This window comes from Lepus europaeus, chromosome 21 (genome assembly GCF_033115175.1).
Source record: "Lepus europaeus isolate LE1 chromosome 21, mLepTim1.pri, whole genome shotgun sequence".
Classification (NCBI taxonomy): Eukaryota; Metazoa; Chordata; class Mammalia; order Lagomorpha; family Leporidae; genus Lepus; species Lepus europaeus.
Genome location: NC_084847.1, coordinates 16,325,739 through 16,341,134, shown reverse-complemented (window position 1 = coordinate 16,341,134; position 15,396 = coordinate 16,325,739). Strand labels below are relative to the sequence as shown.

The 15,396-nt window shown below is 39.8% G+C and overlaps 1 protein-coding gene across 1 annotated transcript in view; it reads left to right on the top strand.

Moving 5' to 3' along the window:
- Positions 1 to 15,396, top strand: part of LOC133750441 (phospholipid-transporting ATPase ABCA3-like) — a 183,709-nt gene that overhangs the window by 141,454 nt on the left and 26,859 nt on the right. The window contains 4 exon segments of the mRNA XM_062180047.1: positions 7,554 to 7,738; positions 11,339 to 11,341; positions 12,662 to 12,787; positions 13,018 to 13,212. Coding sequence (XP_062036031.1) covers positions 7,554 to 7,738; positions 11,339 to 11,341; positions 12,662 to 12,787; positions 13,018 to 13,212 — 509 coding nt within the window.

The window sequence follows — 15,396 nt, the reverse complement described above, 5'->3', positions numbered from 1 at the left end:
TCAATACTCCACTCTCAGAGATAGACAGATCAACAGGACAGAAGATCAACAAGGAGACAGTAGATTTAAATGACACTATAGCCCAAATGGATCTAACAGATATCTATAGAACTTTTCATCCTACACAGAATTCATTTACATTCTCAGCAGAACATGGAACCTTTTCTAGGATTGACCACATACTAGGCCATAAAGCAAGTCTCAGCAAATTCAAAAGAATTAGAATCATACCATGCAGCTTCTCAGACCACAAAGAAATGAAATTGGAAATTAGCAACTCGGGAATCCCTAGAGCATATGCAAACACATGGAGATTGAACAACATGATCCTGAATGAACAATGGGTCATAGAAGAAATTAAAAGAGAAATCAAAAATTTTCTGGAAGTAAATGAGGATAACAGCACAACATACCAAAACCTATGGGATACAACAAAAGCAGTGTTAAGAGGAAAGTTTATATCAATAGGTGCCTGCATCAAGAAATTGGAAAGACACCAAATAGATGAGCTTTCAAGTCATCTCAAGGATCTAGAAAATCTGCAGCAAACCAAACCCAAATCTAGTAGGAGAAGAGAAATAATTAAAATCAGAGAACAGGATTGAATCAAAAAAAAAAAATTACAAAAAATCAGCCAAACAAGAAGCTGGTTTTTTGAAAAAAATAAACAAAATTGATACCCCATTGGCCCAACTGACTAAAAGAAGAAGAGAAAAGACCCAAATCAATACAATCAGAGATGAAAAAGGAAACGTAACATGGCCAGCGCCATGGCTTAACAGGCTAATCCTCCACCTCGTGGCACCAGCACACCGGGTTCTAGTCCCGGTCGGGGCGCCACATTCTATCCCGGTTGCCCCTCTTCCAGGCCAGCTCTCTGCTATGGCCCGGGAAGGCAGTGGAGGATGGCCCAAGTCCTTGGGCCCTGCACCCGCATGGGAGACCAGGAGAGGCACCTGGCTCCTGGCTTCGGATCGGCGAGATGTGCTGGCCGCAGCGGCCATTGGAGGGTGAACCAGTGGCAAAAAGGAAGACCTTTCTCTCTGTCTCTCTCTCTCACTATCCACTCTGCCTGTCAAAAAAATAATAAATAAATAAATAAATAAATAAATAAATAAAACTTAAAAAATAAATAAATAAAACTTAAAAAAGAAAAAGGAAACGTAACAACAGACACCACAGAAATAAAAAGAATCATCAGAAACTACTACAAGGACTTGTATGCCAGCAAACAGGGAAATCTATCAGAAATGGACAGATTCCTGGACACATACAAACTACCTAAATTGAACCAGGAAGACATAGAAAACCTAAACAGACCCATAACTGAGACAGAAATTGAAACAGTAATAAAGGCCCTCCCAACAAAGAAAAGCCCAGGACCAGATGCATTCACGGCTGAATTCTACCAGACATTTAAAGAAGAACTAACTCCAATTCTTCTCAAACTATTCAGAACAATCGAAAAAGAGGGAATCCTCCCAAATTCTTTCTATAAAGCCAGCATCACCTTAATTCCTAAGCCGGAGAAAGATGCAGCATTGAAAGAGAATTACAGACCAATATCCCTGATGAACATAGATGCAAAAATCCTCAATAAAATTCTGGCCAATAGAATGCAACAACACATCAGAAAGATCATCCACCCAGACCAAGTGGGATTTATCCCTGATATGCAGGGATGGTTCAATGTTCACAAAACAATCAACATGATACACCACACATTAACAGACTGCAGAAGAAAAACCATATGATTCTCTCAGTAGATGCAAAGAAAGCATTTGATAAACTACAACACCCTTTCATGATGAAAACTCTAAGCAAACTGGGTATGGAAGGAACATTCCTCAATACAATCAAAGCAATTTATGAAAAACCCACAGCCAACATCCTATTGAATGGGGAAAAGTTGGAAGCATTTCCGCTGAGATCTGGTGCCAGACAGGGATGCCCACTCTCACCACTGCTATTCACTATAGTTCTGGAAGTTTTAGCCAGAGCTATTAGGCAAGAAAAAGAAATTAAAGGGATTCAGATTGGGAAGGAAGAACTCAAACTATCCCTCTTTGCAGATGATATGATTCTGCATTTAGGGGACCCAAAGAACTCTACTAAGAGACTATTGAAACTCATCGAAGAGTTTGGCAAAATAGCAGGATATAAAATCAATACACAAAAATCAACAGCCTTTGTATACACAGGCAATGCCATGGCTGAGGAAGAACTTCTTAAGATCAATCCCATTCACAATAGCTACAAAAACAATCAAATACCTTGGAATAAACTTAACCAAGGACATTAAAGATCTCTACGATGAAAATTACAAAACCTTAAAGAAAGAAATAGAAGAGGATACCAAAAAATGGAGAAATCTTCCATGCTCATGGATTGGAAGAATCAATATCATCAAAATGTCTATTCTCCCAAAACCAATTTATACATTCAATGTAATACCAATCAAGATAATGAAGACCTTCTTCTCAGATCTGGAAAAAATGATGCTGAAATTCATATAGAGACACAGAAGACCTCGAATAGCCAAAGCAATCTTGTACAACAAAAACAAAGCCGGAGGCATCACAATACCAGATTTCAGGACATACTACAGGGCAGTTGTTATCAAAACAGCATGGAACTGGTACAGAAACAGATGGATAGACCAATGGAACAGAAGAGAAACACCAGAAATCAATCCAAACATCTACAGCCAACTTATATTTGATCAAAGATCCAAAACTAATCCCTGGAATAAGGACAGCCTATTCAATAAATGGTGCTGGGAAAATTGGATTTCCACGTGCAGAAGCTTGAAGCAAGACCCATACCTTTCACCTTACACAAAAATTCACTCAACGTGGATTAAAGACTTAAATCTACGACCCGAAACCATCAAATTATTGGAGAGCATTGGAGAAGCCCTGCAAGATATAAGTACCGGGAAAGACTTCTTGGAAAATACCCCATAAGCACAGGCAGTCAAAACCAAAATTAACATTTGGGATTGCATCAAATTGAGAAGTTTCTGTACTTCAAAAGAAACAGTCAGGAAAGTGAATAGGCAACCGACAGAATGGGAAAAAATATTTGCAAACTATGCTACAGATAAAGGGTTGATAACAAGAATCTACAAAGAAATCAAGAAAATCCACAACGACAAAAGAAACAACCCACTTAAGAGATGGGCCAAGGACCTCAATAGGCATTTTTCAAAAGAGGAAATCCAAATGGCCAACAGACACATGAAAAAATGTTCAAGATCAATAGCAATCAGAGAAATGCAAATCAAAACCACATTGAGGTTTCACCTCATCCCGGTGAGAATGGCTCACATTCAGAAATCTACCAACAATAGATGCTGGAGAGGATGTGGGGAAAAAGGGACACTAACCAACTGTTGGTGGGAATGCAAACTGGTTAAGCCACTATGGAAGTCAGTCTGGAGATTCCTCAGAAACCTGAATATAACCCTACCATACAACCCAGCCATCCCACTCCTTGGAATTTACCCAAATGAAATTAATTTGGCAAACAAAAAAGCCATCTTCACATTAATGTTTATTGCAGCTCAATTCACAGTAGCTAAGACCTGGAACCAACCCAAATACCCATCAACAGTAGAATGGATAAAGAAATTATGGGACATGTACTCTATAGAATACTATACAGCTGTCAAAACAATGAAACCCGGTCATTTGCAACAAGATGGAGGAATCTGGAAAACATCATGCTGAGTGAATTAAGCCAGTCCCAAAGAGACAAATATCATTTGTTTTCACTGATCGGCAACAACTGAGCAGCAAAGGTGAAGTGAAATGGACACTAGAAGAAACAATGACCTGATCAGCTCTTGTCCTGACTCTAGATGTACAATGTAATACTTTATCCCTTTTAGTATTTTTTCGTTGTTGTTGTTCTAGTACTAGTGGTTGAACTCTGTAATTAACACACAATTATTCTTAGGTGTTTAAATTTTAACTGAAAAGTGATCTCTGTTGAATATAAGAGTGGGAAAAAGAGAGGGAGGAGATGTACAATTTGGGACATGCTCAATCGGACTTGCCTTAAATGGTGGAGTTAGAAACGTGCCAGGGGATTCCAATTCAATCCCATCAAGGTGGCATGTACCAATGCCATCTCACTAGTCCAAGTGATCAATTTCAGTTCACAATTGATGACTCTGATAGGTCTAAGAGTCAAAGAGATCACACAAACAAGACTAGTGTCTGCTAATACTAACTGATAGAATCAAAAAGGGAGAGAACGATCCAACATGGGAAGTGGGATACACAGCAGACTCATAGAATGGCAGATGTCCTAAATAGCACTCTGGCCTCAGAATCACCCTTAAGGCATTCGGATCTGGCTGAAGAGCCCATGAGAGTATTGTAGGCATGGAAAGCCAAGACACTCTGGCAAAAAAAAAAAAAAAAAAAAACCTAAATGAAAGATCTCTGTGAGTGAGATCCCAGTGGAAAGAACAGGGCCATCAAAGAAGGAGATACCTTTCTCTGAAGGGAGGAGAGAACTTCCACTTTGACTATGACCCTGTCAGAATAAGATCAAAGTCGGCAAACCCTAAAGGCTTCTCATGAATAGAGCCTAGGATGATTACTGATGCCATAAACAAGAGTGTCAAACTGTTAAATCAACAAAAGGAGTCACTGTGCACTTACTCCTCATGTAGGATCTCTGTCCTTAATGTGTTGTCCCATGTGAAGTGATGCTGTAACTAGTACTCAAACAGTATTTTTACACTTTCTGTTTCTGCGTGGGTGCAAACTGGTGAAATCTTTACTTAGTATATACTGAATCGATCTTCTGTATATAAAGATAATTGAAAATGGAAAAAAAAACCAACCTGGTGTTAAATTGGAAATTGCATAGAAAATCAATTTTTTAAAAATACCATGTAAGATCTCTGTCATTAATGTGCTGTACACTGTTATTTAATGCTATAACTAGTACTCCAACAGTATTTTTTCACTTTGTGTTGCTATGTGGGGGCAAACTTTTGAAATCTTTACTTAATATATCCTAAACTGATCTTCTGTATATAAAGAGAATTGAAAATGAATCTTGATGTGAATGGAAGGGGAGAAGGAGCGGGAAAGGGGAGGGTTGCAGGTGGGAGGGAAGTTATAGGCGGGGAGCCATTGTAATCCATAAGCTGTACTTTGGAAATTTATATTCATTAAATAAAAGTTTAAAAAAATGAAAGGACAACCCATAAAATGAGAGAAAATATTTGCAAACTACATCTCTAAGAGTCTATTGTCAGCCGGTGCTGTGGCTCAATAGGCTAATCCTCTGCCTGCAGCACTGGCACACCGGGTTCTAGTCCCCGTCAGGGCGCTGGATTCTGTCCCGGTTGCTCCTCTTTCAGGCCAGTTCTCTGCTGTGGCCCAGGAGTGCAGTGGAGGATGGCCCAAGTGCTTGGGCCCTGCACCCCATGGGAGACCAGGAGAAGCACCTTGCTCCTGGCTTCAGATCAGTGTGGTACGCCAGCCGCAATGCACAGGCCGCGGCAGCCATTGGAGGGTGAACCAACGGCAAAGGAAGACCTTTCTCTCTGTCTCTCTCTCACTGTCCACTCTGCCCGTCAAAAAAAAAAAAAAGAGTCTATTGTCCAGGATGTATAAAATAAAAACAAAAATACTAACAACGTAGTTTTACAATGGACAAAGAACTTGATACAATTCCAAAGAGAATATAAAGTGACCTACAAGCATGTGAAAAGATGCTCAGAATAATTAGTCCTTAGCAAAATGCAAATCAAGGGACCAGCACTATAGCATAGTAGGTTAGGCCTCCTCTTGTAGTGCCAGCATCCCATAGGGGCACTGGTTCAAGTCCTAGCTGTTCCACTTCCAATCCAGTTCTCTGCAAATGGCCTGGGAAAACAGCGGAGGATAGCCCAAGAGCTTGGGGCCCTGCACCTATGTGGGAGACCTGGATGAAGCTCCTGGCTCCTGGCTTTGGATTGGCCCTGCTCTGGCAGTTGCAGTCATTTGGGGAATGAACCAGTGAATGGAAGATCTCTCTCTGTGTGTCTCTCACTCTCTCTGTCTGTAACTCTGCCTCTCAAATAAATAAATAAATCTTTTGAAAATGCAAATCAAAATCATAAATGAGGCATCACTTCCCACCCACTTGAATGGCTATCATCACAAAAGGGAAATATTGACACTTGGTGAGTAATGAAGAAATTAGTACCCTCATACATTGCTGCAGGAATGGTGAATGTTGCAACTGCTGTGGGAAACAGTTTGGCAGTTCTTTAAAAAGAGGAGTGTGGTATCACTCAACAATTCAAGTCCTAATTATATGCCCAAAACTTCACACAAAAACTTGTACACAACTGTTCATAGCAACATTACATTAGCCAAAAAGTAGAAGCAATCTAGATAGTCACCCACTGACAAATATATTAAAAAGTGATACAGCTATATAGGAGAATATTACTCACAAATAAAAGGAAATGAATTACTGATACATGCTACAAAAGTGGATGAGCCTTCGAAACATTACACTAAGGGAAACAGGCTAGATACCAAAGACCACATGTTATTTCATGTATATAGAATGTACCAAATAGGCAAATGCACAGAGTTAGAAAGTAGATTAATGGTTGACAATAGGCTAGAGGAAGAGGATAGTGGTATATGCTAACTAGGTTTTAGATTTTTTTTCTTTTTTTAAGATTTATTTATTTAATTATAAGTCAGAATTATAGAGGGGGGCAAGCTTTCATCCACTGGTTCACTCCCCAAATGTCAGTAATGGATGGAACTGGGCCAGACCAAAACTAGCATCCAGGAACTCCATCGAGGTCACTCATATGAATGGCAGGGTCCCAAGCACTTGGACCATCTTTAGCTGCCTTCCCAGGCACATCAGCAGGGAGCTACATCAGAAGTAGAACAACCAGGACACAAACCAGCAACCATTTGGGATGCCAACATCACAGGCAGCAGCTTAACCTGCTGCACCACAACTCTGGCCTGTAGGTATTGAATTTTCTTCTGGAGTGATGAGAATGTTCAAGATAGTAGTGATAAATATACAATATTGTAAATGTCACTTAACTGTACACTTTAAAAAAGTAAATCACATGTTTTAAAATGTAAATATTTGTTACAATAAAATATTGCATTTCTGCATGTAAGCATAAATTTGATAGGAAATACTTATAAAAAAGAATGATTTTATTATCTTTGCATCTCAGAGATGCCTCCTATTTTCATATCCAGAGTTCAGCTGTTTGTATTACCTAATTTTCTCTCTAGTAAGGTAAGATTGTAGTATGGTAAGATTGTCTCCTATCAGAAACTGATAATAAGCAGAAGAAAGATGAGTAACTAAAGAACTTTAATAATCAAAAAAAAAAAAGTCAGGGAAAATCAAACAGCATATCAATAGCCTTACTTGTTTCTTATATTCTATACTTCTCTAAATATAACTTTAAACTCATTTGGTAATCCTGTATATTTTAATAAATGGTTCCATCTTAGTGATCAGTGATTAAAGTAAGGCTATCTTTTTATCACCCTCAGTTGTTCAGAACAATGTCTATAGTTTTGGAGAACATGGGATTGCAAAGTTCTTGGTTATGCTGGCTGTCATGGGATTACTTTTTCTCCTCTTGCTTTTATCTCTGGAGACTGCATTATGGAGCCTGAAAAATTTTATATTTCATAACATTGTATTTAATGTCTATAAGAAAATCATGAAAAGAAGGGTAAGTAACTAATGTGGATTTTAGATAACTCAAAGAAAGCTCAATATTAGGCCACATGATATTGATTTACAAGTGCATACCTCCATTACTTAATAGAAAATTACTAAATTATTCTAAAACTTAGCTGGGATTTTTGGCATTATAAGTTTCTTTCCTTAGTTTGAGTTTCAGGGTGCTAAACTTTGATTCTTTTCCTGCAAGGAAATATCCATTTGTCATGGATTAACTGTAAAAGAAGTCACCCTGTCTTATTCATGCACTGCCCTTGATATGTATCTGGTTGTATTGTGAATTTGGCTTCTTTAAAACTATGTAGAAAGTTGAGTTTCATGGCCTCTAACAGAAAGATTAGTAGTCATTTCTTTATATTGCTCTCATGACTTCACATAGTGTCAAGGGTTTGCCTCTAACTTTACTTTTTTTTAATATTTTTTGATACTAACTGATAGAATAAAAAAGGGAGAGGACAATCCAACATGGGAAGCGGGATACACAGCAGACTCATAGAATGGCAGATGTCCTAAACAGCACTCTGGCCTCAGAATCATCCCTTAAGGCATTCGGATATGGCTGGAGAGCCCATGAGAGTATCTCAGGCATGGAAAGCCAAGACACTCTGGCAAAAAAAAAAAAAAACACACCTAAATGAAAGATCTCTGTGAGTGAGATCCCAGTGGAAAGAACGGGCCATCAAAGAAGGAGGTACCTTTCTCTGAAGGGAGGAGAGAACTTCCACTTTGACTATGACTTTGTCTAAATAAGATCAGGGTCGGCAAACTCAAAAGGCTTCTATAGCCTTGGCAACTCATGAATAGAGCCTAGGATGATTACTGATGCCATAAACAAGAGTGTCAATTTATTAAGTCAACAAAAGGAGTCACTGTGCACTTACTCCTCATGTAGGATCTCTGTCCTTAATGTGTTGTCCCATGTGAAGTGATGCTGTAACTAGTACTCAAACAGTATTTTTCACTTTGTGTTTCGGTGTAGGTGCAAACTGTTGAAATCTTTACTTAATATATGCTAAATTGATCTTCTGTATATAAAGATAATTGAAAATGAATCTTGATGTGAATGGAATGGGAGAGGGAGTGGGGGAGGGGAGGGTTGCGGGTGGGAGGGAAGTTATGAGGGGAAAAGTCATTGTAATCCATAAGCTGTACTTCGGAAATTTATACTTATTAAATAAAAGTTAGGCCGGCGCCACGGCTCACTAGACTAATCCTCCGCCTTGTGGCGCCGGCACACCGGGTTCTAGTCCTGGTCGGGGCACCGATCCTGTCCCGGTTGCCCCTCTTCCAGGACAGCTCTCTGCTGTGGCCAGGGAGTGCAGTGGAGGATGGCCCAAGTCCTTGGGCCCTGCACCCCATGGGAGACCAGGAAAAGCACCTGGCTCCTGCCATCGGATCAGCGCAGTGCGCTGGCTGCAGCGCGCCTACTGCAGCGGCCATTGGAGGGTGAACCAACGGCAAAAGGAAGACCTTTCTCTCTGTCTCTCTCTCTCTCACTGTCCACTCTGCCTGTCAAAAATTTAAAAAAAAAAGTTTAAAAATATTTTTGAGGGGCCGGTGCTGTAGCATAGCAGGTAAAGCCATGGCCTGCAGTGCCATCATCCCATATGGGCACCAGTTTGAGTCCCGGCTGCTCCACCTCCAATCCAGCTCTCTGCTGTGGCCTGGAGGGCAGTGGAAGATAGCCCAGGTCTTTGGGCCCCTGCACCCACCTGGGAGACCCGGAAGAGGCTCCTGCTCCTGGCTTCAGATTGGCTCAGCTCCAGCCATTTTGGCTATTTGGGGAGTGAACCAGCAGATGGAAGACCTCTCTCTCTCTCTCTCTCTACCTCTCCTTCTCTCTTTGTAACTCTGACTTTCAAATAAATAAATAAATCTAAAAAAAATTTTTTTGAATGAATGAGAGACAGGGAGAGGAAGGGAGAGGGAAAGGGAGAAGAAGGAGAGATCATCCATCTTTTGATTTACACACCAAAGGCCCACAAAAGCCAGACTGGGCCAGGCCATAGCCAGGAACCAAGAACCTCATTCTGGTCTCACACATTGGTGGCAGGAGCTCAAGCACTTGAGCCATCATCTGCTGCCTTCTCACATGGATTCACAGGAAGCTGGATCCAAAGCTGAACAGCCAGGAGTCTGATATGGGATGCTGGTGTCACAAGCAGCGGTTTAACCCACTGCACCATAATACCAGTCCCTGCCTTGAACTTTATTTTAGTGACCTATTCATTCTGTAATGGGATCTCTGTGGATCTATGTCTGAACATCTCTTGAAGCAGAGAACTATTATTATCTGTCCCATTATAACTTCTCATTCATCCCACTGAATGATAATCCAGGATGACTTGGATCTTGGATATAAACCTCTGAGAAGTTACATATCTCTTAATGATTCAGAGGGTAGAATATTGAGATGAAGTTCCATGCTCCTGGCTTCTACCTGAACCAGCCCCAAACATCACAGGCATCTAGTGAATAAACCAGTGGACAGAAGATCTCTCTCTGTTTCTATGTGTAACTCTGCCTTTCAAATAAATTAATAATTCTTTTAAAAAAAAATACTGCTTTGAAAAAAAGAAAAAAATGATTGATTTGAAAAGCAGAGCAACAGAAAATAGAGGGAAAGACAGAGGAGGAGAGAGATCTTCCATTTGCTGGTTCATTTTCCAATTGGCCAGGCCAAAACCAAGAGCCAGGAACTTCATCCTGGTCTCCCATATGAGTGTCAGGGGCCCAAGCACTTGAGCAATCCTCCATATTAGTGGAAATGGAGCTGCTGGCACTTAAACTGGCACTCTGATAAGGCATGCTGGCATTGCAAGTGGCAGCTTAACCTGCCATGCCACAACACCAGCCCCTGTTGTAAGCATTTGAGGATTGAGCCAGCAGATGAGAGATTTTCTCTCTCTCTCTCTCTCTCTATCCATCCCCTGGCCCTGCTCTCTCTATCTTTCAAATGAAAAGAAAAATACATTTTTAAAAATTAACTCAATCATCCTGTTTCAGTTAGATTTAATGCATGTTTTAAAATGTTTTGAAAAAGAAAATATAATTTCTGAATAATTTCCCTGGTGAATTCCACTAGACAGTTACAAAGGAGATAGCATCATTTCCACTCGATGTCTTCTGGAAAGTAAAAGAGTAAGGGGAATTAGGTAACTTCATTATGAGTTCATAGTTACCCTGGTACCAAAACTAAAGGAAGAAAATACAAAAAATCAGTATCCTCCATGAAAACATATTCTTAACAAAATAGTCACAGATGCCACCTAGTAATATATGAATATGAAAGGAATAATATACTCTGAACAAATGGGGTTTGTTCCACAAAGGTAGGGTTGGTTTAATCTTTGAAAATGAGATCAGTGTAATCTACAGTATTCATAATATCAAGAACAAAACTGTATGATCATACCAATTATTTCAGGAAAGGCATTTGATAACATTCAACATCCAGTTACCAAAAGAACAGCATAATTGAAAAGAAAGGAACTATCTCAATCTGATAAATGGCATCTACATAATGCCAACAGCTAAGATAGTGGTTAAAGATCAGTTGTTTTTCTGCTAAAATTGAAAACAGTATAAGAATGTCCATTTTCACCACTCCTGTGCAACTCTACACCATAAGGTGGCTCTCTTCCATAGCAGGTTCACTGGAGTGAACGTATTCTCCTGCTTCAGTCCTCCTTAACTAATATTGTACTTGATGCAAATATTGACAAGATTTTACCCAGGCTACTATACTCCCAACATGTGTGTACTGATGGTCCTCTTCCACACTTAATGCTGTATAATTGTTCAAACCTGGTAAATGCCACTCTTAGGATCATTCGTTACTATCCTCACTCTGTCTTTTATGACCTTGTCTAAATATGATCAGAGTCGGCAAACTTGGAAGGCTTCCATAGCCTTGGCAACTCATGACGACAGCCTAGGATGGTTACTGGCGCCATAAACTAGAGTGTCAATTTGTTGGGTCAACAACAGGAGCCACTGTGCACTTGCTCCTCATGTGGGATCTCTGTCCTTAATGTGCTATACATTGTGATTTAATGCTATAACTAGTACTCAAACAGTATGTTTCACTTTGTGTTTCTATGTGGGTGCAAACTGTTGAAATCTTTATACTAAATTGATCTTCTGTATATAAAGAGAATTGACAATGAATCTTGATGCAAATGGAAGGGGAGAGGGAGTGGGAGAGGGGAGGGTTGCGGGTGAGAGGGAAGTTATGGGGGGGGGGGGAAGCCATTGTAATCCATAAGCTGTACACTGGAAATTTATATTCATTAAATAAAAGTTAAAAAAAATGAAAAAAAAAAAAGATTTTACCCAGGCAGTAGAAATTACTGCTTACAGAACATGCTATATTGTTTTATTCCTGTGTGTTTTTCCCTAAGTCCCCACTACAGACTTTTCTTTTTATGTGGCTTTTACATGCAGTTTTTCTTACATAACCCTACCTTCCTTCTCTAAGTAAAATTTTTTCAGGTCATACTTTACCTATAAAGAGGCCATCCCTCAGGGGGAAAAACAATTCAGGTTCATTCTCTCCTCTCTTGCATATTATGGTGTCTTGAATATGTTTTATTTATTTAAAAAATCACATTAAACAATAATATTATTGGCATGGCTTCTATTTTCCATAAAATGTCTATGTTATTGGCAAGAACATACTGCCTACTGATAGCTGTAGAAAGTTGTTCATGATTATCATTTCCAAAAGTAAACAAGCCAAGAATATATTTGTGCTTGAGTTTAGGAAATTAGTAAGAAGGATCTTAGAAATTACTAACATCTTCTGACTCCTGTGAGATTACATTCTCATATCACTTTTCCTAAAGCTACTAGGTTTAAATGATATATTTAAATAGTACCCACATCAGTAATCCTTGTCTTGAAAATATAGGCTACAGTGTCCAACCAAGTAATCGAAGACTATGAGGATGAAGATGTAAAAAATGAAAGAAACAGAGCACAGAAAATGCTTCAAATGTTGAAGGAAACCCCTCTGCTTCTTCAAGAACTTAAGAAGGTGAAGCGATCATCATTGCCCTGAGCTTTACCTGTTATCCTTGTCAAGAATTAATTGTTGGTACTAGTAGTTCATTTGGAGTTCTACAGGTTCTACATATGTTCTGGTAAAATAGAGGGCTGAATTGTGAAGTTGTCCACAGGTGGCAATCTATCAGGTCTTAGGTTATCTTTGTGGCTGACCATCCATAATCAGTGCTTCTGTACATTGTGCATGTGTTTTTTCCTCAGATTTATTTTAAGTGTCCCGCTGTGCAGGCAGTAAGAAATATCTCCCTTGTAGTCAACAAGTCAGAATGCTTTGGAATATTTGGGTTAAATGGAGCTGGAAAAACTACTACATTCAAAATGTTGACTGGAGAACAGACTACCACCTCTGGAGTTGTATTAATTGATGGCATTAACATCAATGAAAATATCAGAAAGGTATTTTTCAACCTAGTCACTGACGTGGTGCCTTGAAGAAGAAGGTAACTAGGCAAGGTGTGGGACATGGAAGGGAAGCTGAGGGCATTAATATATAAATATTATTTTCTAGAAAGTAACAGAATTCTAGTGACAATGATAGGCATGATAACATACTAAGTTTGGGGAAAGGTAAGTATTCCTCTGGCTGATGGGCATCTACAAACAGGTCAGACTGGAAATAAGAAAAGTAATCGCATTTAACCTGCTCTGACATAGCGTTTGAAATAAAACAGCAATTTTATATTTTATTTAAGGCATATAAACTTCATGAATTTCATATATACAAATTTAGGAAAATAGTAACTCTTCCCACCCTACCCTTGCTCCCGCCCACACTCCCACCCTTATTCCTCCTCTCTCTCCTATTCTCACTCTTTATTTTTACAAAGTTCTATTTTCAGTTTCCTTTATACTCAAAATATTAACCCTACAGTAAGTAAAGAGTTCAACAAGTAGTATGAAGGAACAAAAAACACTGTTCCTCAATGGTAGAGGCAAGGGCTATAAACAATCATTGAATCAAAGTGTCAATTTCAGTTCTATACATTGCATTTTAGATACTCTATTAATTATCACAGATCAGGGAAAACATATGGTATTTGTCTTTTTGGGACTGGATAACTTCACTAAGTATAATGGTTTCCAACTGCATCCATTTTGTGGCAAAAGATGGGATTTCATTTTTTTTTTTTACTGCTGAGTAGCATTCCATAGTGTATATATTCCATAATTTATTTATCCAGTAATCAGTTGGTAGACATCTGGTTTGATTCCATATCTTAGCTATTATGAATTGAGCTGAATGAACATGGGGGACAGATAACTCTTTCATATTAAAACAGCAGTCTTAAAAAGCAGTTATGAAAGTAGAATTGACAGGATGTGGGTTATAAGGAAAAGAAGGGAGCCTGATATTGGTCAGGGTTCTAACTTGAGCTAGTAAGTGGATGAAAGTTCCATTTACATAGGAAGTAAACACAAGAGATCAGTGTGTGTGGATAAATATATATACTGAGTTTATTTTTTTTTTATTTTTTATTTTTTGACAGGCAGAGTGGACAGTGAGAGAGAGAGATAGAAAGGTCTTCCTTTGCCATTGGTTCACCCTCCAATGGCCGCCGTGGTAGGCGCGCTGCGGCCAGCGCACTGCGCTGATCTGAAGGCAGGAGCCAGGTGCTTCTCCTGGTCTCCCATGGGGTGCAGGGCCCAAGGACTTGGGCCATCCTCTACTGCACTCCCTGGCCACAGCAGAGAGCTGGCCTGGAAGAGGGGCAACCGGGACAGGATCGGTGCCCCGACCGGGACTAGAACCCGGTGTGCCAGCGCCGCAAGGCGGAGGATTAGCCTATTGAGCTGCGGCACCGGCTATATACTGAGTTTAAAGAGTCTGTAACACATCCAGATGGGAGAATACCAAATAGGTGGTTGGAATCTGTAACAGCAAATTTATCACACATGAATTTGAGGTTCATCAGTATACAGATGAAATTTAAACTGTGGAAGTAGGTGAGATAATCTATTTGATATATATAAGAAATACGAGAAGAAAGGGCCAACACTGTGGCACAGTGGGTTAACGCCCTGGCCTGAAGCACCGGCATCCCATATAGGTGCCGGTTCGAGACCTGGATGCTCCACTTCCGATCCGGCTCTCTGTTAAGGCCTGGGAAAGCAATAGAAGATAGCCCAAGTCCTTGGGCCCCTGCACCCATGTGGGAGACCCAGAGGAAGCTCCTGGCTCTTGGCTTTGGATTGGCGCAGCTCCAGCCGATTGGGGAGTAAACCATCGGATGGAAGACCCCTCTTTCTCTCTGCCTCTCCTCTTTCTGTGTAACTCTAACTTTAAAATAAATAAATAAATCTTTTAAAAAAAAGAAATATGAGAAGAAATAGGTGGACCAAATATTGAGGATTAGCAACACTTCTAAGCTTTAGAAAGGAGGAACAACTGGTGAAGAATTGGTGAGTTGGGAGAAAAGTCTGTATAAAACTTTATTATGCAAGCCAGGTGAGGCAAAAATTACAAGAAGGAGATGAACTAGAGATCTCAGTCAGTATAGGCTGGAAAAGGACCCACTGGACATCTCTGAAACCTGGATGCAGAAGGATGCAACAAATGAAGATGAGGAATAATAAGTGTGC